Consider the following 24,446-nt stretch of genomic DNA (forward strand, 5'->3'; position numbering starts at 1 on the left):
CTGTTGAGGTCTCACATGGGTGCTTGGGGGTACCTGCAAAAGTTCTGTTCTCCTGTACAGATGTGGCCAGACAGGACACATTGTGTATTGTGTAACAAGATTTCTTCTATCAATCAAATATCAGCCCTGATTCTCTGCTGGCACAGATTATCTTTCACAAAATTACCAATTTGTGGCAACTGATGTGGCCATTGATCTAAATTCTCCTAGTGTCAACATGTTGAATACCTTACAAATATGATAAAGACAGATACACCATCAATTCTTAGTCCTGCTGTTTTCCAGCCCAGTTAATAGGGCAGGGATTAGGGATGTAGTTTCCAGTCATACTGAGTGCTTAAGCTTACAGCTGCAGATCAACAGGAGCTTGTTGAAGTTACAGATTTAGAGCTCAATTCCCTTAGAATCTCATTTCTGAAACTGCAGCAGAATCATAAATATAAAAATTGTTGTTTAGAAAAATGTGGTACAATATGAGTAATGATAGTGACAGCTTAGCAACAAAATGCCAAAGGGAAGTAATTCTGCATCCTCAACAAAATATCTCCTCTGGGAAATCTATTTCTGGACGAAGTTTCTAGCAGACAAAAAAATCTGCTGGAATTCAAAGTCAGCAGTTGCCAGGTGCCCCATGGATAGTATTTTGCCTTGATAAACAATGTGGAGGGGCTGGGAGGTGGTGCATATGTGTGTCACATCAGTGGAAGTTAAGTCCTACAATTTGCAGTTGGATAGCAAGTTCCAAGAAAAACATTTGCTATCAGTGAAAACCCACAATGTCTTACAGAAAACCTAGTGAGAAGGGGTTAAAGCAAAATCTCAGAAAGCAAACAATGAGAGAAGAAAATTAGCATGTGAAGAGACATTAAAAGGAGAATCGCTGGCAAAGACACCAAAAATATCAGAAGCCTCATTAATTTTATGTAAAAATTGCATGCATATGAAGTATTACCACATTCATGAGCTTTCTGAAATTCAGGTTCTTCTAATGCATCTGTAAGAAAGAAAAAAATCATGTTAGCAATGGTATCTTAGTTATTTTTCAGTTTTAAATCTCCTAAAATAAGACTGTTTTTCAGTTCATAATTCTTTATGTCAGAAGAATTTGATACATCCTGGAAATTGGGAAGAAAAGAAGTTTCTAAGTTTGACCCAAAGGCATCAGGGATTTACCCTCCTGCTAACACAATTCACTGCTTCTACATGGTGTCATCATGCAGCTGCTTCTGCTCAGTGAGGTGGGGAGAATTTCCCAGAATCAAAGCCAAGCTGTCCTCCATGAGGGAGGCCTTTCTGCTGCATTAAAATACAAGTGGGCAGCGAAGATATGAGCATTGTCCACAACCCTCTTGTAAAATGAGATAACAAGGAGCCCTTAATATTTTGTGTCACTCCCAGGGTAATGGGGAGGGGGGTGGGAAGGGAAATTATTTCAGATTTTTTGTGTAGATAAGTGTGGGCATTCCAATAGCAGATGGATGAAAAAACCCTCACTCTTATTTAAAAAGATTTATCTTAATTTTGTAGACATTGACTGTAGATCTGCCTTTACATTTAAACATAGCACATCTACAGAGCATTTAAGAATTACTATTTTGTGTAGCAGGTATTTCTCAAGGCATTTCAGTTGTCATGCTGCACTTCAGGAATATTTTCACTGTCTTTCATGCACTTGATGCAATAGAAGTGGTGCTGAGGTATGAAGGATAGAAGAGGCTCACAGACCTATTTAAGCTCTATTTAAGCTGATGGAAAGCTACTTTATTAGCCTTTGAGAACGACCTCTCACTGACTGTTTACTACTGGATCTCCTTTCTTATAAATGCTTTCCTGACTTTGGTGGATGAAAGCCACAGATGTTTACAGTAGTTATCAATTAATACTCTGAATATCTAATCAGGGAAGTGCTCATAAGTAAATACTTCATAGATTGATGTAGAAGGAAGGAATTGAAAAACCATTTACTCAGATCACACAACAAAGTATTAAGTGAATATTGAAAATGCTCTCCCTGGACAAGTTATGTGGATCAATTGAGCTGTTTAAGAGAAAAGTGGTAAAGATGGGATGCAGTGAGAAAAGTGCAACAGCAAAAGTAGCAGTATGTCCATTAAGCCATGACACTGCTTTGGTGCCTTAGAGCACACTTCTGTTCCCAGGCTTTTCATGTGAGCACAGAAGGTGAGATGTGGAGGCATTTAGCCCATTGCCACAGCAGGTCTGACATGCCTTAGTTGTTCACACTCACAAAGACACAGATTTGCAGAATGAAACCAACCCACCCAAGTCAAACCTACACATCACCTCCTTTCCAGCTGGAGCCCACAAGCCTGTCTCCCAGGGTGGCACCAATGGAGATAAAACTTTGTTAGACATTTGACAAGCATATGCATCACCAACAGCCTGTGGTGGGATAAGAACTTGCTGCCTCTGGTCAGTTCAGCAAGACATTGCCCTGCCTTACAGTAAGTCTATAAAGGTGAAACCCCTGTCACCCCACTTGCCTATACAAAGCACAGAGAAATAACAGCTGTACCAGAGATGCTTATATGACTAGATTTTGCTATTTTTCTATACCACTGAAAATTAAATCAAGCATGAAGAGGTGTATGTTTGCATTAGCTGTCAATAATTATTACGCTGCGCTACCTTTCCCAAGATGAAAAGCCAGCAGTGTTTGAGTGAGCATACTGCCTTTCATAGTGCAGCCATGTGAAATTATAATTTATAATGCAGACATGTAAAAGCTTGGAGATCTCTTCAGCTCAATAAGAGTTTTTAAAAGCCTGCTGTTTAAATTCACTCTGGAGAAATAAAAAAAAAAAAAAAAAAAAGACAAAAGATTTGCAAATGCTCTGCTGGGGAAAGTCTTGAAACAGCAGAAAAATAGCCAAGATAATAAAAAAGATTTTTACATGCCACATTGAAGATCCAGTTGAATACCAAGATATTTCAAAATAGGTGCAAATGCTGGAATCTCAATGCAAAAAAATAAATGTCATAACAGGGATATAGGAACTACGTAGGTATCTGGTGCAGTAAAAAGAAGCAAAACTCATACTTACCCATTCTGTACACAGAGCAAACATCTGTGATGGAGGTTTGTTTCAACAAATGTACTACTTCTTCCAAGTCTTTTTCTTTTGAAAAAAAAGATAGCTCTTCTGCTTCAAGAAAATCCAGATCTTGTGGTCTAGCAAGGAAAGAAGTAACTTTGAAGGTGCCTGAAGGCAGATTTGGCTTAAGGAGCTCACTGCATCAGTCAGACATCAACTTGTTAGTGAAACTAATACAATCTTTACATTATAGTCTGTGTTGTGTTCAAAATTAGTTACAATCAATTTATAAAATATGCATATAAACTGATAGTAGCTATGCTTGCAGCTAGCAGTTTCTGCCATATTAGAGTAAGTTTTATGTCAGTGCCATTGTATAGCATTTTATGAGAGTATTTATTAGAAGCACAAGTCTTGAAGGATATTATGGTATTGATTTTCTAATATAAGCCTAAAGTCACACATGCAAGCAGCATTTAAGAACTCCTTGTTTCAGCATGCAAACAGTTCAGGCATATTAATAAGGGCAGCCTATTTACATCATGCCAGGGCATTATGAAATGCACACTTTTAGAGGTTTCAGTCTGCATTAGCAACTGCTTGCAAAGGTCCCATTAGAAGCATTTTAAAGCCTGTAACTGAGGATACTAAAAAAAAAAAAAAAAAAACCCACAACAGAATTTAGATGCTTTAACATAGATCTTGAGAGACCAGCAAGAGAACTTTCTGCAGGGGTAAAGATTCTTGGATCTTGTGAGCCAAAGAATAGAAACTAAACCAATATAATAACTCAAGCAACCTCTTTTCCCAGGAAGAAACTCAGCTACAGACTAATAATATTTTGCAACATTTAAGCAGACTTCATATTCCAATTCCTTTGCTATTTTGACTGATACATGCAATGACAATTCACATTAAACCAACAACAACAAATCTCCCCGCCCCAAAAAAACCCCCACACGCTGAATTTAATCTTCAGCATTTTAAAGCTTAAGAGACTAGGTCCTTTTTGTTTATGAAATGTAAATATATATCACTCACTTATTTCTAGATAAGTCCAGATTAACATGACTTGTCTTTACAAAACCTATTTGGCCAGTAAACACATGTCTTCCAAGAAACCATTCCATGCATTCAATGAAGTAGCCAAGGATCTCAATTTTGTCCCCTTCCTGGAAACTCAGCTCTTCCGACACAATACTTTCATAATTCATCACAGCCAGACAGGATCCCATTGCTGTGTAATAAGGAGATAAATAACATTTGCAGATAAAGTAATTTAACAATAGAAATACAGTTAATAGAATAGCAATTCAGCAGAATATATTTAGCAAAAGACATTCCTGGAACTCATGAGCTGAATATCTGCTGTGGCAAGATTTAAAGCACCCAGACCTCATTGGTTTACTTTGATGACTGGAATTGTAAATAGCATAAAAATCCTCATTTCTCAGCTGTTAGAAAGCAAAGTCTAAAACATTTCCACAACTCCAGCAAACTTAATCACAGAGCATCAAAAAGAAATGTTTTAAGTCCTTATTTGCTTCTTACAAAGGCCTCTGAACTTGGGCCAGAGTAAAACATTTGAACCAATTTTGAACCAATAAAACATTCCCTATGGGATAAATATGGCTATGTGCAGTCAATACAGTATCAAAACTGGCATCATGGAAGAAATAAGCCATATTTGCTCTCTAACCTCAAACCATCTGTACAAGTTTTATTTCTTGGGCAGGATGAGATAAAGCAGTACACATGTACAGATCCACAATTACATTGGTGCATTTTCTTATTGGAAAGATTGTCATCACAGCTACAGAGGCATCCTCAATTCAATTACTCTGTACTACCTTGTGTAGTATTTAGGAGGTACAAGGGGAAAGAAAAGACCTTAAAGTTGAACTCTTGAGAGTTTAACCTTAGACAAATTTATGCTTTCACTAATTTTACTGCAAACTAATTTTGAGAGCTGTTTCCCCATTCTAATAAAATGGAAAAGAAGTTATTGAACCACTTAGAGTCTCTTCTAGCAAAAGCATAGAGTAAGTTTGGGGTTATCATTCTAACATTGATGCTTGAAGGAAGCTTCTTACCAACTTTTCTGATGGATTTAGATCCATTTTTATATGAAAAGTCAACAGGATTAGAATACCCTTTAAGAAACCATCTGAAAGCAGAAAAAGAAATAGAAGTTAGTGTATAGAACACTTCACAGAATGTTGTGACATTAATAGTGATATTTAAAATACATGTGAAAACTGATATATCCCTCCCACAACTTGCTTTTAAGTTCAGCACTGCTTAGACACTTCAGACACAGTTATGTTTGGATAAATATTAGTGGTAAAAGTATTGCTACTTCAGGCAAGCAAACCAAACTGAAAAAGTCATGCTCTCAGATCAGTTGAGAAAGTCATGCTATTTGTCCCTTCCGAAGGTCGACAAAAAAAAAAAAAAAAAATCCCAGTTCTAAGTACTAAGAGCATCAAGAACTAATGATTCTCTGGTGATTCCTGAAGTGAGTTTTTTACATAATTTTGTTGTGAGCTTGGATATGAAATTGAGAAACTGCATTAAGAAAGTGGATGACTCCTTTCAATAATGTTGAATAAAAACACTGCTAGCCAATTCTGATCCACATTTATAAGCATCTCACTTGCTACTACCCATATATCCAAGCATCCTGAAAACTGAAAATTTTTACTTTGTGCTACTCTAAAACTGTTAATAGATTTTATGTCAGACTCAGGGAAAAAACCAATAGGAACTCACAAGATGGCAAATCAACTCTAAATAAAACTCTGCAGGCATCTGGATTGATTTCAGTTGTGTGAAAGGAATTAGAGTATATTTTTATCGGTGTTAGTGAAGATGGATGTTCCACAACAAGTTACCCTGTAGAGACATCTCTAAGCAGACATGTGCACATAGGAATCAGGCAGGTAGAGTCAGGTACCTACTGATGGAAAGGGTCCAGCAGCTCCAGAGAAGCATTAGACAACACAGACATGTCACTACCCACAGATCCACCTGTCACATCTTCAGTAAAAGCCCCAGGCTCAAAATTAGTTATTTCATTGTCTGTAACCATCATCTTTCTTATAGTGTTGTCAGGACACAAACTGAAAAATGATCCTAAAAAAGAAAAAGCAGTTGAGCAGATGTCATTTTATGTGATGTTTTAATGTCATATAAGCCTTAAAACTGGCTTCAAGAGCATCAGTAATGTTCATTTAGAAATTGAAAATCTGATCTTTCTCAAGAATTTTCTTGCTGATTGTCAGATATTTATACATTTCTGCTAGTGTCTCTTTCAGTAAAAAAAAAAAAAAATCCAGAGATGAGGTCTTAATGAAGCACAGAGCCCTCTGCTGCAATTCTGCATATTCCTTTTGCAGAAATAAATGATCCATCCATCCTTTCATCCTGTCCCTTGCAGTACCAGCAGGTGATGCTATTTAGGAGAAGCACATGAGCCTGGCAACTATTTATAATCCTTCTCCTGCACATCTCCAGAATCTGCAATAATATTAAGCAAGTTGGAATGTACATCCCTCCCTAATCCTTTTGGTATCCATTTAAGGACCAGCTGCACATGAATTTCTTCAATCCCTTCATAATCTTACTGAGCCTAATCTGTGTTTGTTCCTTTATTTGCTCTTTACGGTGCACACTCAGAGTGAGTAAATTTAAACTTGAACTTCATTAAGTATTTGAATAGGTCCTAATGTGTTATTTAAGGATTTTAAAGAAAGGTGATTCCCTGAGCCTTAGCATGTACAGTCTTACTTACCTTCCTGTACTAGCAGACTTCTATACATCAAATTCAATGATTTTTCATTTACACAAACTTCAATGCCTGTATCTTCCTCCTCTTGGGAATATAGCCAGAAAGACTGATCTAGGAATAAATTCTCCATGCAATGATTTATAAAACCTAGGAAAGAGAAAATTCAATTTCTTTTCTTTGCCGTTTTACAGTATTACACAAAAATATAAACTTTCAGAGAGTTGGAGGCTACTCCATTATTACATAATACTCAGTGTATAACTAATTGTACTATATATTATTTGTAAAATTACATAAAGTCACAACCAGTCCAGCTACTTCTAATAGCTTAGCTCTCACAAACTACACCTCAAAGACACACTTTTTGTGTATCTAACTTAGGCAAGACATCTACCAGGACCAAAAGATGTTGTCTGCCTTGGGATAAAGGCAGGTTTTCCTGGAGGCTGCAGGGTGTCTCCAGCCTATTCACTAGTACTCAGTTTATTACTTATTAATTAGAATATTACTTACTTATTAAGAGTCAATTAAAAAAAAAAAAACCCTCAAAATTTTGTTCTACAAGTTCCCAGAAACTGTGTGCAACTGAATAAAAAAAATAAAATATTGAACTGTTGCATCATGAAACAACTTTACCCAGTGAGTGGTAGGTCAGAAACTTCCATATTTCTTCAAAAGTTTTAAATGTCACCACTATTAGATCTTGATCACTGTGAATAGACAGGAGTCTGGCAGAAAGCTCCTGGAAATCAAAACCAATACTTTAATTATAATTACACCAGACTTTAACACAATTTCTTACTAGGTAACACTTAGGCTAAAATTCTACACATTAAGAAGGATAAAAATAAAATCCAGGATTTTATCTTTATGATATATCTATCCTTTAACACACACCTACAACACACAGGGGGCCAAGTTTTAATCTGACTTTTGCTCAGCAATTGTACCAACTGTTTAGGTAGGGTAATTTACAGATTAAACAAAGACCCCATGAGTGAGACTCAAGGTTTGTCTAGTTCAGAGATGTCTATGTATAGTCACATGTATAATCATATAGTTATCTATAGGCAAGTATCTAGCAGTTGTTTCTGAGAATATCCTCCACACAGAATGGTTTACAGCTTGGGAGATGCCTTTGCCAGACGTGTGGGCATTAATATTAATAGTGAAAAGGAGCTAGTTTGGGGTTTTTTTTAACTTAAAATTTCTCACATGATCACTGTAAATTTTTAGGTTCTACAACCTCCTGGTGTAGATTACTCTCAGAGTTCTGCACACATACAAAAATGCATCTCCTTTAATGCAACTTTGAACCTGCTTCCTGGTATTGTCAGTCTTTATCCAGAAGAGATATTGAATAGTAATTTCCAAGTTCACTCTTTTTTTGGTTAAAACAAATATACTGAAGTACAATTTTCCTTTTTTTAAAGATGCAGTAAGATCTTTTCATCCTCATTTGTACTGGTTCATATTGCCCAGGTAGCGTTAAATTACACTTTTAACAAAGACAAGCAATGATCATTGTAAGTGGTAATGACGGATTTTAAGTAATTTCAGAAATGCTAAAAGGGACAACTATATAAACCTTCAAATAAGTGAAAAAACCCACCCCATTTTGATGGATTCTAGACACAGAGGGGTAATATACACTCTGGTTGCACTCCAGTTTGTAGCTTAAAAACAGGGCTCTACAATGATGCTGGCTATTGCCTTTCAGGGAAATACCAAGAATTGTGGTAATTTATGAGACAAGTATCTGAACCTCTACCTCAGAGAATAAATCAAAAGTAAAGCTAACAGGTATAATGCTACTGTATCATTTCCCAGCATTGTACCCTTGCTCCCATCACATCAAATTTGAAACCCAGCTTGAAACAACTGAAGGACTGATCGAGAAACTGATTCTAACTCAAGGCAGCAGGGAGGAAATTGTCTCTAAAACTTTTTCTGTTATCTGAGTAAGATTGAACTGATCCACTGATTTTTTGACTGTTACACCACAATTTAAAAATATCTCTGATTTAATTCTGTTTAACTTCCATATTTTCAGTTCACACAATCTGAGCACATTAAAATATAAAAGTCCAACCTAGGCTTCTTCAGCAGGCATGTCTAATCACTGCTTTGATCTTCTGCATGCACCTTTCCACACTAGATTACATATTAATGAGAGCCTGAATTCTATTAATAAATTGCCAACACATGCTAAAGTATGTCAGCCTTGGGGGCTTCGTGCAGTGCTGAATATCAAAACAATATTCTGAGGGAAACTTCTCATTATCAATCTTGTTTCCTTCAAAGTGTTTTCTCAGTCTGTTTCTAATAAGGCCACAAATCAAGTCTATTTGTTTGCTCTTTTCCTTGACGCCCAATCCTACCCTCCTTCCCCCATCTCTCTCTAAACACAATCCAGAGGAGAGCAGCAGCAGCACAGACTGTTTTCACATCACAAAGTCAGCAGCCTGGTGGTGGGGTGCTCACAACACATGAAAGCAAAGTGGTGTAGAAACACATGCCCAAGGCAGTGAAAGCCATAGCTAATTAAGATGTCAGTAGTTTGGTTTGCTAGTGAAGGAGGCTGGAACCCAATCCACAGACAAAAAAAGAGACACTAGAGGCCAAATGGCATCATTCTGATTTTTTTTTTTTCCAAGAGAGAGGAGGAAACTAACTTGTATTCAAAGCAAATCTCTCTGGTTGTAGAGGACAGGTTTGCCATACACAAACAAATTAAAGACAGTTGCAAAATTTGGCTGACTCATGTATACTATTTAAAGTTATGGCCATTTAGCCCTAGGAAGTCCATTATTTAGGCTGTTCTCCTTCAGACTTCCTCTTTGTCTTAGCAGTGAGCTTCCCAGGAAATTAGCATGCCAAATGACTCCAAGGGTCTAGAAACTGAAGTGATGAGTCAACACAAGGGCAAACGAAAATAAATCAAACCCCCATTATTTCCTTTGATGTAAATGAAAGCAGAACATTTTTAAAATAAACCCATTCAACATCTTATTAAGCTGGGTTTATTTATTTTACATCAATTTGATGTTCCAATCTTTTTCAACGATTCAATATTTTTAAAGTCCCTAAATGTTTTTGGGCCCCAGGAAACTGGTCACTCAAATCCAAACACCCAGCATGTAGATGGAAACGGGACCCAAATATCTTGCAGACTATTTCAGTAGCACGAGGTGTATTATCCGAATAAAACAATTTCCAAGCAATTGACTTACACTGAAAACTGTCATCACCTCCTTGCTGTCATTTTCCAGAAGACGGAGCTGCCCTCTGAGCTGTCTTTGGAGCCTGGGATCAGGACATCCACTCTTTACCATTGTTAACTTCAAGGAGATATCTGGAGGAGGATATCCATTTTCAGTACTACAAGCTTTGTGAATCCCCCAAACCAGAAAATCCCCCAAAATCATAGAATACATTAAGAATTTTTTTTTTTCAGCTTCAGAGACAGGCACACAGAACATTGATCTGAACGCTGTTTCTAACCTAAGCTGGTTGAGCAGTACTAACCAAGTTAAATGGTCCAACTAAAAGCTCTCTGACATGATTTTACCAGCACATCTGAAAGCAGCTGGATACCTGTTCCCAGCTCTTGGCATCTGTTTATGAGAAGCTTTTACTACAGCTAGGGGTACAGCTCCAGCCAGCTTCTCTCAGATAAAGAGGATCTTTGACAAAGCTGCTTTCATTCTGCATTAATTTGTTCATTTAGCTCAATAACAGTAAATCATAGGTTTTCAGATACACAGATGGGCACATATAAGCCAATAATACCCACTCAGGAAGAATTCCAATTGCAAAGTATGTAAATAGGTCACATTTCCAGCAATATGGGATTGTTGTGCATACTAAAATATTCCACCTCCTCTGAGTCTGAGATTTTATTCAGGTAAAATAGATGGGTTTTTTACATTCTAGTCTAATATGCTGCATCTTGATCTCTTTTCAGAGAGCTTCCCTTGCATGTCTCCAGGATGACTAGCAGCTAAATTACTCATTACTTTAGGGTCAAGAAGGGTGGCTCAGAAATACAAACCAGTGTTACTGAATTACAAGACCTCTCTCTTTAAGCTGCAGTCATATACTCAGTTGAAAGAACACAAACCAGAGCCTTTGAATGTTATTCAGATCGCTGCTAGGGAACAGAATTATTGACTTTTTCATTTTACCTGAAGACATAAAACTTACTGGTGCAAGAGGATGTTCTGAGGTAAATATGTAATGGCAGACACACAATCTAACTTTCTATAAAAGTTAACGTTAGTGAAATCATAATTACATTAAATTAAGACAACAGAAATATAGATGCTTCTGTCAAAATAACCCCACAATAATGCCTAAAAGAGATGAAATACGGTCTAAAACCCTGCTGAGGTCTCCTGTCTGCTTCTCTGAGCCCTGACCCATACTCCCATAACAAAGAACCCAAATTCTGTACACAGCAAGACAAGCAGGTACATAAAGCACAAATAATTTAACTAGAAATCACCATATGCCTGGGGATGACTTTCTGCCACTGATGTGATTTGTCAGGTCAAGCCAGAGAGGAGGGAGCAGCTCAGTGTTGGTTCTGATGGCAAGAGAAGGGAAATGTGCCAAGACCCTCAATTCACAGAGCCTGCCATGAGCCCTCCAGAGGTGAAGCCTGCTGAACCCACTTACTGAAGAACAGCACTCAATTGACACTTCACTGAAAATATGGCATTAAAAAATATAAAAATTTATACTTTGAAAGGCCACAAACTTTAAAAAATAAGACATTCAAAGGATTGAAAGGCATATGTAAAACAAGTGATGAACTTTTTATTCGCTTCTCTTTTTTTCTTTGACATTACAATATAGTCCATAAATTATTTCTGGTTTTTATAGCAGTTGCTTCTTTTTGTGAGAAATTCCCAACAAGTCTCATTAACAAGTTGTTCACTTCACAGCTGGCATGAAATACATTATAAACTTTACAGGAGTGGCTACTGCAAATGTTGACATACTTGAGTTGTCTCAATTAAAAAAAAAAAAAAAAAAGTAAGCAATGAAAAAAGCATTATATTATAAAGATAGGACGGGAAAAAAAAATGTCTTACCAGTTGGAAAATTCTCTGCCTGACTGGGAAGGGTCCTTGAACTGACATTCATGCATTTTTCGCTTGGAGAACACTCTATTATGATAAATGAAAGGAATGGTTATGTACCTTTTTCTGAATCATATAGATCACACTGAAAAAAAAATACCCCATGCTTTCAAACCATTTGATGCATCAGATAATTACCAAGAGAAAATAACTATTTTCTCCCCTTCCTGCTATTTAATTACCAAACCCCACAAAAGTTATCTGCAGAACATTTCTTTCCTCCTGGGCTGGAGGGGAAAGTTAAATCTTGATTTCAATATTTTGATGTGAAATTTCAAGGTGATGGAGGATTGGTGGAAGGACAGGTTCTCAGGAAACTGAACTCTCATTTGGGAGGAAGAAAGAGTAAGACTTCATTTTCTCTTCCTTTGCACCTATACTAAAAATGGCCTACAGTGATTCTTCAGTGGTATAAATTGCTGCTCCTTGTACCAATTCATACATGGAGAAAAACAACCCATTCTCTTTATTTGTTACAAGTGTGATGACACAAATAAGGTATGTTTTATATTAAGAGTAATCTGCTTTTTTCTTTTAGCCCACATTTCTTCCTGTGCTTTTGGGTATGATATATTTTCATACTGATAAAACACCCACTGCAACTACATCCATTTTCTCAAGGCTCCCTGGGCATATACCAGTGAAGACAAGGCTTCATATTTCTAAGAATAAAAGTGGGAGAAATAGATCTTTTATTTTTAGAAGAAACTTTCTGAGGCAATTTTCATGTATCCCAAGACATCATCCTATGAAGTGCTGCTTTTAAGAAAAAATCCCAGAATATAGCAGGGCATGATAATTTCCAAGTATTTTGCATCTTCCCTCAAGTGCATCTATCAAAGTTACATGAACAAATTCATGCAAATAAATAAGGATACATAAAGCAGTTTTCCCACCTCACCAAGAAAGGAAGCAAGCAGTAAAAATGTTGTCTTTGAGCCCTATTTCTAGCATATGCTCAAATTAGAAACTCAAATCCTCAAACACTTTAGTTTTGTAGTGTTTTCATTAGGTGAAAATGGTGTTTGACAGAAGCACTGGGGTTGGGGTTTTATTTATTTTCTTAATAAGGACTATATGATGTTTGTTTTCAAATAGAAATTTGATAGGAAGCTCACTGCTGTGCAGGCTGACTGTGTTTAGGAAACATTCTAAATTTAAGTTCTCCAGAGCTTCTGGGACCATACTCACCTGTAGTTCTGCTTTTTTTGGTTTTAGTCAGGATCACAGACACAGAAATCAGCAAAACTTTGACATGTTATCAATCACTTTGATAATCATTTAATAGCTGACAAGGACAATAAATTGGCGTATGTATTTGATATGTGAACTTTCTATCACTTATTTTGATATTACCAGCTATAACTTTCCTTGAAAGGTGGTTATCAAGATATTAACATCCATTTCTGTGACTTCTAGGAATAGGCAAAGGCTATGAGCAAGCATTTGAATTGCTCATCAGAGTTTAATTTAAAATAATAGTTTGCTGTTAAATTTGAGTAAAAGGGTAAGAGTAACTATAAATACTTTATATACTATACTATTTATATACTATAAATAGTTTAAAGTACTATAATTAGGTTAAAAAACTTAATATGATCTCCACCCTCATTCCTACTTTGTGGAAATAGCTTACATACTTCTTGGAAAGCTAAAGAGCAACTTTATACTGCCCTGGGATGCTTGTACCTAGTCTTTGATGTTAGAAGCATTGCAATTGTGAACAGAAAGATGCTGTTCAAGTCACAGGGTGTATACTTTTAAATGAAATAGTTTTTTCCATGATTGTTTGAAATTTTTTCACATTCAAAAAGCTCTTGAGCCTATCGTAAAGTAAGAGCCTGGCCATAGCCACCTACCTATGTCACTCCACCCCTCCACCCAAAAGGTATTTCTGACTTGCATGATTTTACTGCATGAAATATGTTTTTATTTCTACAAAGATAGTACTACATCTCTGACAAAAAAGGAAGTACAAATATTAAAGTAGAAACATACAATCTAACTTGACTTCTGAATCTTACAGATAGTGCAAAAAGTGCAAGACAATGAACTTATATTTCGGTACTCTGGCTTTTGGGTTGTGATAATTTTAATCTCATTTTACTAATAGATAATCCAATTGTCTGCCCCAACTGAATTTCAGTGTAGATTGTTCAATACTCCAATCTATGCAGCATTTCGATGGAGGAAACATAGCTGCTTCTTGTATTTCAAAAAAAGCCCATCTGGGTTCTGTGATTCTGTGAAAAACACATGACAGTTCTCAGCTTGTGCAACATCTAAAGAACACAGTAATTCAGACACAAAAGGAAGTCAAGAGCAGAGGCATCAGGATGTATTGTATGAGTTCTTACCCATTTGTTCTTGCAGCATGTCCATCTCAACTCCATCCCTGACAGGGCTGATGGCAGCACTGCCCTCCACATGTTTGCAGTCACACCTACACATTCCCTGCTCCATTTCTTCCCTCTGCAAGTTCTTGTCTTGCTCTCCCTCCAGAGTAGGGATGATGGTGTTAGTGCTGAGCATGGATGTGCCACCTGCCACTGCCAAACTCTCCATCATTTGGAACCTCCTCACAGTGATGCAATTAACATTACCAACAACCTGAAGGGGAAAAAAAAAAAAAAAAATCAGATTTTTTATTTTAAAAGTGTCAGAAAAGATGAACATATTCAAGAGCTGTCCCTCTCCCGCAGGAGTTATTTTTAATTGTAATATGGATTAAAGAATTTGCTATAGGCTTCTTTCAGAGGAACAGTTGTGTAACACCCAAATTTATCCCAGAAAAAGCTCCTGCAATGAGGTGGCATCACTGCTTTAGCAACAAAGCAATAGACTTGGCTAACAGCAATAATCCAAGGCCTGAAGTGAAATGTACTTGTGCCCACTGCTAATTATTCATTCTTGGCCAGCTTTAAAGCAGAGCCTCCAAGGGATAACATTATTCACATTAACAGAAGACTTGCAGGGGAAAATCATCATTTTCTAAAGGTGACAAGAAGGGAATGAGGGCTGCATGCTGAATTCAAACAAAGGTTTATATAAATTTAGATAAAGAACGAATCCTCCACAGGAACCCACTGTGCAGGAAAACTGGCATGCAAGGATCCAAATATTACTCTGCAGCAAAGCAGAAAAATGAAGGTCTACTGAAGCTAGAGGCTGAGTCTGGCAGCAAAACCCTTATTGGCATGATCAGGAGGAAGGAACAGAAATGGAAATAGAGCACAAGTAGTTGCAAGCTTCACTGCTCCCTCCAGTCACTGAGGTGAGACATCCTGCAATCCCATTTCTTGGGCTCAAGCTACTTCAGCTTCAGGAAGATGCAGCCAGACCACCAGCCAATGCATCCACAAAGGACATGGGATAGGATAGATTTCACTTCAGTCCTGTCATTTGTATTTAATCTCAGTTCCTCTGTGCTTACTCTGGCCATACCCATTAATGAGCTATGTTCATGAGTGTGCAAGTTTGTGATCTTCAGGAAATTTCATCTCTCATTTATTTTCCAGCAGAAATTGGTTAAATTTGAAGCTGCAGATGAAAGATGTACTTTTGCTCTGCTAAAGCCTCAGACTAGTTCCTGGCCACCTAAGTATCTACTTATGATCAGCCTTCAGTCTGGACAAGAGATTTCCCACTTCTCCATTTACCCATGCAATGGGATGTCCCAAAGCACATGGTTCTGCTTTTCTTCTTCACATCCATGCCTTCCAACACTTCCTGCCCTCCAAGCTTCACATCACAGATCCCTAAGCCTGAGGAAACCAAGCAAACATGAACAGCACAGCAGCTACCAGCAGCCTGCCAGGGTAGTCAGGTCCATGGGACAAGGCAGGATCTGTCTGCACAACTTTCACACTGGTCTACAGTCATTGAAAACTTTACCCCAAATGAGCACTTCTCGAAAAAACAGTAAACTATATATAGACAGAGGCAAGTTGTGCAATTATAGAAAATTAATGAGGTATAGTTACAAGTTCTATGACCAGCTCAGAGAATTAAATCATAACCATATCTACCACAAGCTAATGAAGTATGAAGAAATCTAGGTTGGATTTTGCTTTAATCTTTGCATTGTCCCATTTTGCCATTTATTCAAAAGTGCCAGTCAGAGTGCTGAGACTGATTTTTAAAAGATGGCTTTGGTGCTGCATCACAGCTCTCCATATAAAGCTATCTGTATGAATTCATATATACACCCATGAAACACAGTTAGTTACTCAAACACAAGTAATTTTTATGCCTTCTCTCACACACAAAAAAAATTTTAACTTATATATTTGGTTAACGCTGCAAAACTGCCTATTAGACTTGATGACCTAGTTATAAATTATTAAAAATACAGGTCTGCCAGAGGCCAAACTCCCTTTGCCAGGGATATCATTTTCCAGCTATATAGCTGATCCTTTCCTTGAAGTAATGGCAAGTAATGGTAATTGCTAACGCCATTCTTTTCAGTATTGTACCAGAATTATATGGAATGCATTCTGATTTTCACGCTTGAGAATTAAATACTTTTCTGCATATATTTTTAAATACTACTATCTCTTGTTGATGAAAATGTAAATATTTTGGTATTAATGATAATTTCATTCCAAAGGTGCTTGTTTAAATTGTATTGTTCCATGAATCCAAAGCCAGCTGTTATTTTTAGATCAGGATTACCCTTAATCCCAGAAATGAAATTCAGTGTTCAGATTAATAATTTTTTCCATAAGCTCCTAACCATGAGCAAAAATATCATCCTGCACAAAATTTAGGAAAACAAATATATTCTGACTTGAATTATTAGAATTCAGTTGAGTTGGAGAAGAGATACTGATAAATTTTTCACATCTTCTGCATCATTTTATGTTGGTAATGGTAACATATAGGCAGGTCTGTGAACAAACCTAGAAAGCTTGGTGCTGAAAGAGCAAGTAGGACATCTGAACAAATCAAAATGGATATAATCTATTTAAGAAGATTCAGTCATAGCATCCCAGAGCCTAAGCCAAGGGGAAAAAAAATCAGAATGAGTGGAAGAAAAGCAGAACAGGTATGTTCTTATGTATGTTTTCTCTTGGTTCTTCCAAGATGAACAGAAGGAAAACTCAAATCTTAAACATTTTTAGCAGTCATGCTCTCCTCTGCAGATTCTTTTCCTGTTTTTAATGTTTGTCTTAACTACCAAATGTCAACCCATGTGGTTTGGTAAGTACTGATAACAAGACAGAAAACTTTCCTGTAGCTAGACACTGAGTCTACCTGGGCCCTTTTGAATGTTTATCTGGCATCTAAAAGTGTCCCAAAGATGTCACAGAACTTTACACCACATCCCTGTGCTTTTACCATTTGCATTTACCTATCATCTAAGTACCCCAAGAAGTAAAACTCTAACACATAAGAAATTCTACAGTATAATTATCCAATTTATTACACTGATGCTTTCTCAATTATTAAACAGTCCAGCACCAATTAAAGCAGATTTAATGGCACAAAACCAGAGAAAAACATTCATCCAATATAAAACATCTTTAGAGAATATTAAACTGCAGTGCTTGAGTCACTCTCATTTTTTAGAGATTTTTTCATAAACCTATAATGCTAGTAAGTATAATGGTGAGTTAGCAACTAACCATTTGTTGATAGCAACAAATACAAGATTAAGATCTTCAAGATTAAGGATCTAGCCCCATATCAAGTATGTCTTTAACTAGTTCTTGCAATCTACATTTATGTGTACTGACTAAGCATTTTATTTATAATTTAGATAATTTTTTTTTTCTCATGCTCTTTGAGGCTTGACCAAAAAATTCCTATTTGGTTCAGGATGTTTGCCATAAAACTCAATGACCTTCCTGTTTTTCTGAACCCAGAGCCAACCTCTAAATAAAATCCATGCAGGCAAGATGTGGCACTCACCAGTGCTCAGGAGGACCCTCCCTTGGTGAGGCAGCAGAGAGGAGAGGCACAGGCTGGACAGCTCAACACCTTCAGTGCTGCTGGGGGCACTGCTGTCCTCCCTGCCTGTGGCCTGAGCTCCCTGGACACTGGGAGTGTGTCCAGTGGCTCTGTGTGCTGCCCTGACACCTGCCCAGGCTTGTGAGGCTCAGAAAGTCACTCCACCTTCCTTCTCACTGGGCCCATCAGGCAGGAAAGGTCTGTATCCAACAGCTGTTGAACGTGAGGTGGAAATGAGACACTATTTTTTCCTGCTGGAAGTTAAACAGAATAAGTCCTTTATCATGTTGTTCTGTGTTGGTGCTTCCTTTTTACAGAATGTTTCCAAAGCACAGCTCAGCTAACCAGAAAGAAAACATACAGGTTGACATTTTCCATGCAGGCTGAGGTTGTTTTTTCTCCCCTGCCTTTTGTAATTATTTTAAGAGGCATTTTGGATGACAGGAACACTCTCTCCCACCAATTTATTCCCATTTAGAGGGTGTTGAAGGAGGAAGCCAATAACATTCACTGAACCAGATTCTCTCTCTCTCTGTCTAAAGGTATATTTCTAAGTATGAGACTAGGACCCATTATATAAAAATGGGTTATATTCAAACTACTTGCCTAAAACCTGTATGAAATACAATATTTCTTTCATTTATCATCTTCCCTCTAGAAGCCTCAGGACAAAGACCTCAGTCTTGCAACTATACTGCCCTAAGTTAATCTAGGTCATTCTTCCAAACTGATGGTAGAGTAGTTATTTTATTCCTTCCTCCCAGATTCAATTAACATTTCACATCTTCTGTATTAGGCTACAAACATCTTAAAGCCAAGATCATTATAAGCTTTTTCCTCAGAGTGTAAATCACAGCCTTGATCTCTATGAAATTCAGTCACAGGCATGAATATAAGAAAATTTTAAAAAACATATTAGGTTCTGTATAGGCAACACTTAATTTTTATGTATTACACAGAAAGGTGAAGCAAATCTAGAATCAGGGTAAACAAACTTAGGAATCTGAGTACTTTCTAAAAATGGAAGATTGACTCCTTTATCACTGAAGTAACTTCAGGTTAGTTAGCAATTCTCAGTAAACAATGTTGCAAGCAGTGTCATTGTTCACTGCTGGTCTACAAACAAAAATGCCCTAGCAAGCTTCAGAGATGCAATAGATTCATTGAAAAGCTTTAACCTTCTCTTATGAATAATTTTATTCATATCTCAGTAGCACTGATATATATTTTCTATCCTCATCACAGCTCTGAAAGCACCACAAGTCCAAAATTTCCAATTTTAGATATAGACAATTAGAAACTAAAATCCACAATCTCATAACTGCTTAAAAATAAGCACTAACTCTAGCGGTGCTTTAAAACAAAAATCAGATCACTGTTAGAAAGCTATAAAAGGCATCTGTGAATCTCAGTACCTCACTCTGGGTGCTGGATATGATAGAATTTGGCCTGTGGCAGATAATGCAGAGGAATAAAGTAGGAGCTGTTGCTACTGAGCAGCAGCTCAGCTCACACAACACTACCTAGAAGAAGGAACACAGAGCAGCACAGAAAACCCCAGAAGGTTCCCATAACTGTGACAGACCACATTTACACATATTTTCCAGTCAGAACACTACCAAAATTACCCCTGTTTACCTAGCTGCAATTCTAACACACTGACAATAAAACCTACAGTCAAATACCAGACCACAAGTACCTAAAACAGAGCAAAAGGACAACCAGATAGAGAGAGAACGACTTTGCCTACCTTTTTCAGGCCTGATTCACTGTTACATGCTGGTAAAGAGCAGGCAGATCCCTGCCTTCCTCAGCTCTGCTCAAAACTGACTCCAGCACAGCTCTTCCTGTTTGACCTTCTTATCTTTCCTGTTGATTGCACAGCCTGGCTTGGATGTGGCAAGTACAGAAAGTTGTCTATTAACCAATACTGTTAATTCCAAAACCTTTTTTTTTTTAAAGGAAGAAGAATTCCTGAGCATGGAGTTGAGCTACTAAAGTTCATCACGCAAAGCGGAAATGTATCAAGTGTGCTGGAAGGTTCATTCACACACTCCTCTTTTCAAAGCAATAATTCATTGTGGCATTTTGCATTGGTGGCTGAAAGGCTTCAAGGGACACATCCAAGCCATTGTGGTAAGAAAGCATTGTTCAGAAAAAAGTGACAAACAGTCTTTCAGGTGGAGTACAGGGCTTGGGCACCCCTTTTGATTGCAAAATTAGAGTTCTTGCTACCATTCCAGCTGCACAAAACACTGATGGAAAATGGTTTGACAGCAAATTTACACCAATACGCTCAGGTGTGAATGGCAGAAGTGTATGGTTTAGCAGACCTGTCACACACTATTAAATATCCCTTTGTGGAGTTGAGCAGGACTGTTGGGAATATACCTGGAGCTTATCTTCTGTGTAACAAAACTGATCCATGTGCCATATCCTAAATGAGCCACCAAAGCAGTGGGGTTTGAGGTGATGGGCTGCTCCCTCTGCACTGCTGCCCTCCTACAGCTCTTGCTGGGGGAATACCAAAACCAGACCTTTCAGATGCCTTCAAGACCTTAGTTATGATTCCTGCCAATCCATCTCAAGGAACATGCATTTCAGAGTTGTTTGTAAACATTAGAAATTAGGTATTAATTATAAATCATAATCTCATTTACCTTACTTCATCCCATCACACCATGTAAACATGAATTATAAATGCTACTTCACATTGATTGGCCAATCTGTTCCTGCAGTACACTTGGGAACTCCCTATCTACCCAGAAATTATGGAGCTGGAGGGTACTCAAGTAATTGTGTAAATCACAACCAACCAATCATCCCAGAGGGAGCTAATTTGATATTGCACTATAATGCAGTACACAAAGCATACCACTTCAGGAGCAATAAATTTATGTAGTAACTATGCCAACAGCATGAAATACCACATTTCTGTCTCCACTTTAGTAACTAATTTTCCATGAGTTTCATAAATGTCTAAGTCTCTTAATCACATTTATTTTATATGCATATTTAAAGATAATATTTGGTTACATTTTATAACATCAGTTCTTCCCTTATATTCCTCTTTTTTATGTGATTCAAAGTAGTTTTGAAAAAATCTGGAGTCATCTAAGCCTGTATTTTTTCCCAATGAATAATAATCTTTCAGTCTCTGTTTCTAGGTCCCAATCATTGTAGAGTCAACCACTGATTAGTATGTCCTTAAAATCTCAAAAGATACAACTCATTTAATTTTAGAGTACTGAAATTAAGAGAGATGCAACTCACTTCATGAAACATGTAACAAAATAGCACCAACTGAACTCCAGGCTCCTTAACTCCCTTTTCCATACCTGCATATGATCATAGGTTCAGGTTGGGAAGGACCTTTAAAAGTCATCTTATGCAACTCCTCCCTCCAATCTTGTACTAGATCAGAACTCTTCAGCTTCCTCTCTGATTTGACTCTGAAGTCATGCTCCATGGTATTTCATCACACCACACCCAGTACTGCAATTCTTGGTGGTATATATGGATGTGTAGTTTAGGTGGAAACAAGGAAAACAAACTTTTCAGCAATAGGGTAATGACATCAGAAGCTGGACATCCTGTTGTCTTATTGGAACAGTACCAATCTGCAGTACAAAAATGTAAGTGAATAACCTTATTGGACAGCTGCTTTCATGAAATAACTCTAGAGAACAATAAATTGCAGCAAACAGGAAAAAACCAGAGGTTTCATGGATTGGTTTCCATATTAGTAATCACATTCCTCATACTACATTTTAATTACTATAATTGTCTACCTGTTTCAAGTTTCCTCTTGCTAAAAATAAGCTTCAAAGTTATTTCTTCTAGCCAATTCTTTAACTAATAAAATTACATGAAGACTCAATGGCCCTGTTCATATTGGGTTGTCCCTGATCTCTTCAGAATTATTAAAAGCAGCTGACAGGAGGCTGGGGAGCACACTTGGTGTTGATGCAAGTCACTTCCTCTAATTGTCTCTCTCAGGCATTGCTTTTCATCATCCTGTTTGTCTGCCCTTCTGCAGCTGCATGTTTGTCTGGCCATTTTTCACTTCAGCAGCTAGTTTCAGGGAAAACACCACATTTTAATATTAAGGCAAACTTATACCTTCCAGTATAACTATTATTCCATCACAGCTGGGGAAATACCTATGAAGGAACAGTCCACTGCCAAAGCAACTAACTCTAGCTTGTAAAAATATTGAAGCACAACTCATTTGATTATTAACTGATAACTGAAAGAAATACCAGTTTTAGGTGAGAAGGGAACTTTCTACACATTTTACTAAATTCCTGTCTGATCTCTTTCATCTCAAGTCCAATTAATGTTTAAAAGCTTATTTCCCCTTGCTGGAACCAATCATAAAAATATCCTTTTTGTTCCATGTTTTGCTGAAATTAGCATTCTCCACTATTTACATCTAGCACAACAAATTTGAAATCATACAAGATACCAACTGCTTTCTTGGCTGACTTAGTCTCTATTGGTTCCTGTTTCATCTAGTAATTGTGGTACACCCACTTAAAAAGAAACGTAATACAATCTGTATGGCAAAGTTCACAAAGAAATATTAATTGAGCCCCAAGAGGTGAAAAACACTCTGCTTGAAGTACTAACTCACAGTGGTAACATTTTAGGAAACATAGCCAATTCTATTAATTATAGCCAGATCATTAGCATGCATAGATATTAGTTATGTTATGTTATGTTCATGCAATGATTACACACAACTTCCACAGAAACAGGTTCAGCCATATGTTTCCTTTTGATTAGCATGTTATCTCTCCACACCAACTGCATATAGAACTAGCTTAAATGCTTTCTTGTGGTCTCCTGTCATCTCTGCATCTGCCTGCTTGAAACCCAGATAGCTTTACTTCCCCCCAGGTCTTGAAAAAACACCATCCCAGCTCCATAGCCAGGTTCAGAAAGGAAAAACAGAAAACATGAAAAGAAAAATATACTGCCACCCATCTGCACGGAAATGCTGTCGCCTTGTAGTCTGCAGGAAAATGCTGAGTCAAACCATGCAGCTGTTACACCACTCACACAGCTCCTAAGCCATCTACACAGCCCACTCCAGAACAGCTACATTTACTTAAAATTACCAAATGCTAATTATAGATGTTACCTAGTTTGCTGTTCCTGAGCACAAGCAAGAGCATGGTGCACATCTGGCATTGCTTCCTCCTGAGTGTAGCAGATCTCAGAGCCACTGCTACTCTCTTGAACACACCTTTAGCTGCAGACCAAAATGACAACGTGCTTCTACCAAGGAAATCTCAGCAAGCAAAAAGGGATCTAGTCATGATTGGATTCACAATTCCATCTCAGCCATGTCATCATGGATCACAGGCCCTCCCACAGCAGAGAAAAATAGAACTTCTAAAAGAGTCTCATCTGCTCAGAGTAAAAATTGCCGTTATAACTTACCACTTAGAATCGCTAACCATTAATACTCAGATTAATCATTTCATTCCTACATGATCTGGCTCAGCAGGATTCATTTTCTGCCCCACAGGGATAGCAGCCTCCCCAAATCAAGCACAAACTTTGGAGTTTCATGCAGCACAGAAAGCTTTTACTTCTCAATCACCCCAAACCAAATACACTGAGAGAGTTTGTATTCACAAGCTTCAGCATAGGAAATGAGCTTTCCCCATTTTTTCTTTCATCTTGCAAGTGGAATTAAATTCCTCTCATCTACTGGAATTAACAAACCCCTTGCTAAATAGGGCCTCTAAAACATCCAACCAAGTATCTAGAAATTAGGAAATATATGCTGGCATGCAGACAATAATTCTGTTCTTCTACAAACCTCCAACTATTAAAAGGGGAAAAACGCCCCTATATTCCAGGAAATTTACACTTAAACTCCCACAGAACATCCTTTTTTAAAAAATGTATTTTTGTTACCCTTGACAGGCTAAGTCCCCACCTTTTATAGCATTGCAGGGCAATTAAAGGAAAAATAGATACAGCCTTTTATAAGTAGGTGAACTGATTTTTAATTAAAGGGTAACAATTTTCAGCTGCTTGAAGTTTGCAGGTAGAAATAGGAGTTTATTCTTAAGGAAACCTTCTTATAGGTAGCCAGGAAATAATTACATATTCCTATGTTGAGTAAAGATTTTCTATTATGTTGTTCAAATGGATTTGATATCTCCTTTCCTTCAGAGGACTCTTCACAAAGTCACATGTCCATCAAGGTTGGAAGGGACCTTCAAGATCATCTAGTTCCACATTAAGCATTTAGAAAAGAGCCTCACTCAAGGCTTTTTCCCAGAATGAGATTTCTAGCTTAGGTTGTCACAGCTTTTCTGCTGCCTTTCAAAGCAGAGAAAACTATGTCAGTATATCTAAAACTGTTTATTCTGGGGAGTGGAGTAGAAAGCCACGGCTCCTTGATCTTAAAAAAGAAGAGGGAGGAGCAGCAGCAATGAATATTTAGTTCTGCTTCAATTTCTGCTCCCTTCTGAGGATTTG

General features: G+C 37.4%; 1 protein-coding gene across 12 annotated transcripts in view; it reads right to left on the bottom strand.

The window, feature by feature from the left end:
* SH3TC1 (SH3 domain and tetratricopeptide repeats 1) overlaps positions 1–23,897 on the bottom strand; it is a 33,800-nt gene extending 9,903 nt beyond the window's left edge. For 2 of the 12 annotated variants that reach the window (XR_014851926.1, XR_014851925.1), the window contains exons 1-11: positions 23,411–23,675; positions 14,351–14,603; positions 11,946–12,020; positions 10,080–10,201; positions 7,483–7,588; positions 6,850–6,993; positions 6,017–6,191; positions 5,150–5,223; positions 4,098–4,293; positions 3,066–3,193; positions 953–994 (exon numbers count right to left, since the gene is read on the bottom strand). Coding sequence is in view for 8 of the 12 variants with exons in the window: in XM_085059731.1 (XP_084915857.1) it covers positions 953–994; positions 3,066–3,193; positions 4,098–4,293; positions 5,150–5,223; positions 6,017–6,191; positions 6,850–6,993; positions 7,483–7,588; positions 10,080–10,201; positions 11,946–12,020; positions 14,351–14,603; positions 23,411–23,413 (1,318 nt within the window). In the remaining 4 variants the exon portion in view is untranslated. Of the gene's footprint in view, positions 1–952; positions 995–3,065; positions 3,194–4,097; positions 4,294–5,149; positions 5,224–6,012; positions 6,192–6,849; positions 6,994–7,482; positions 7,589–10,079; positions 10,202–11,945; positions 12,021–14,350; positions 14,604–19,695; positions 19,814–23,410; positions 23,684–23,876 lie in introns of those variants that run through there. The other 10 variants (XR_014851927.1, XR_014851924.1, XM_085059730.1 and 7 more) reach the window with 10 other exon arrangements.
* Positions 23,898–24,446: the final 549 nt, after the last annotated feature.

This window comes from Lichenostomus cassidix, chromosome 4 (genome assembly GCF_008360975.1).
Source record: "Lichenostomus cassidix isolate B80296 chromosome 4, HeHo_3.0, whole genome shotgun sequence".
NCBI lineage: Eukaryota > Metazoa > Chordata > Aves > Passeriformes > Meliphagidae > Lichenostomus > Lichenostomus cassidix.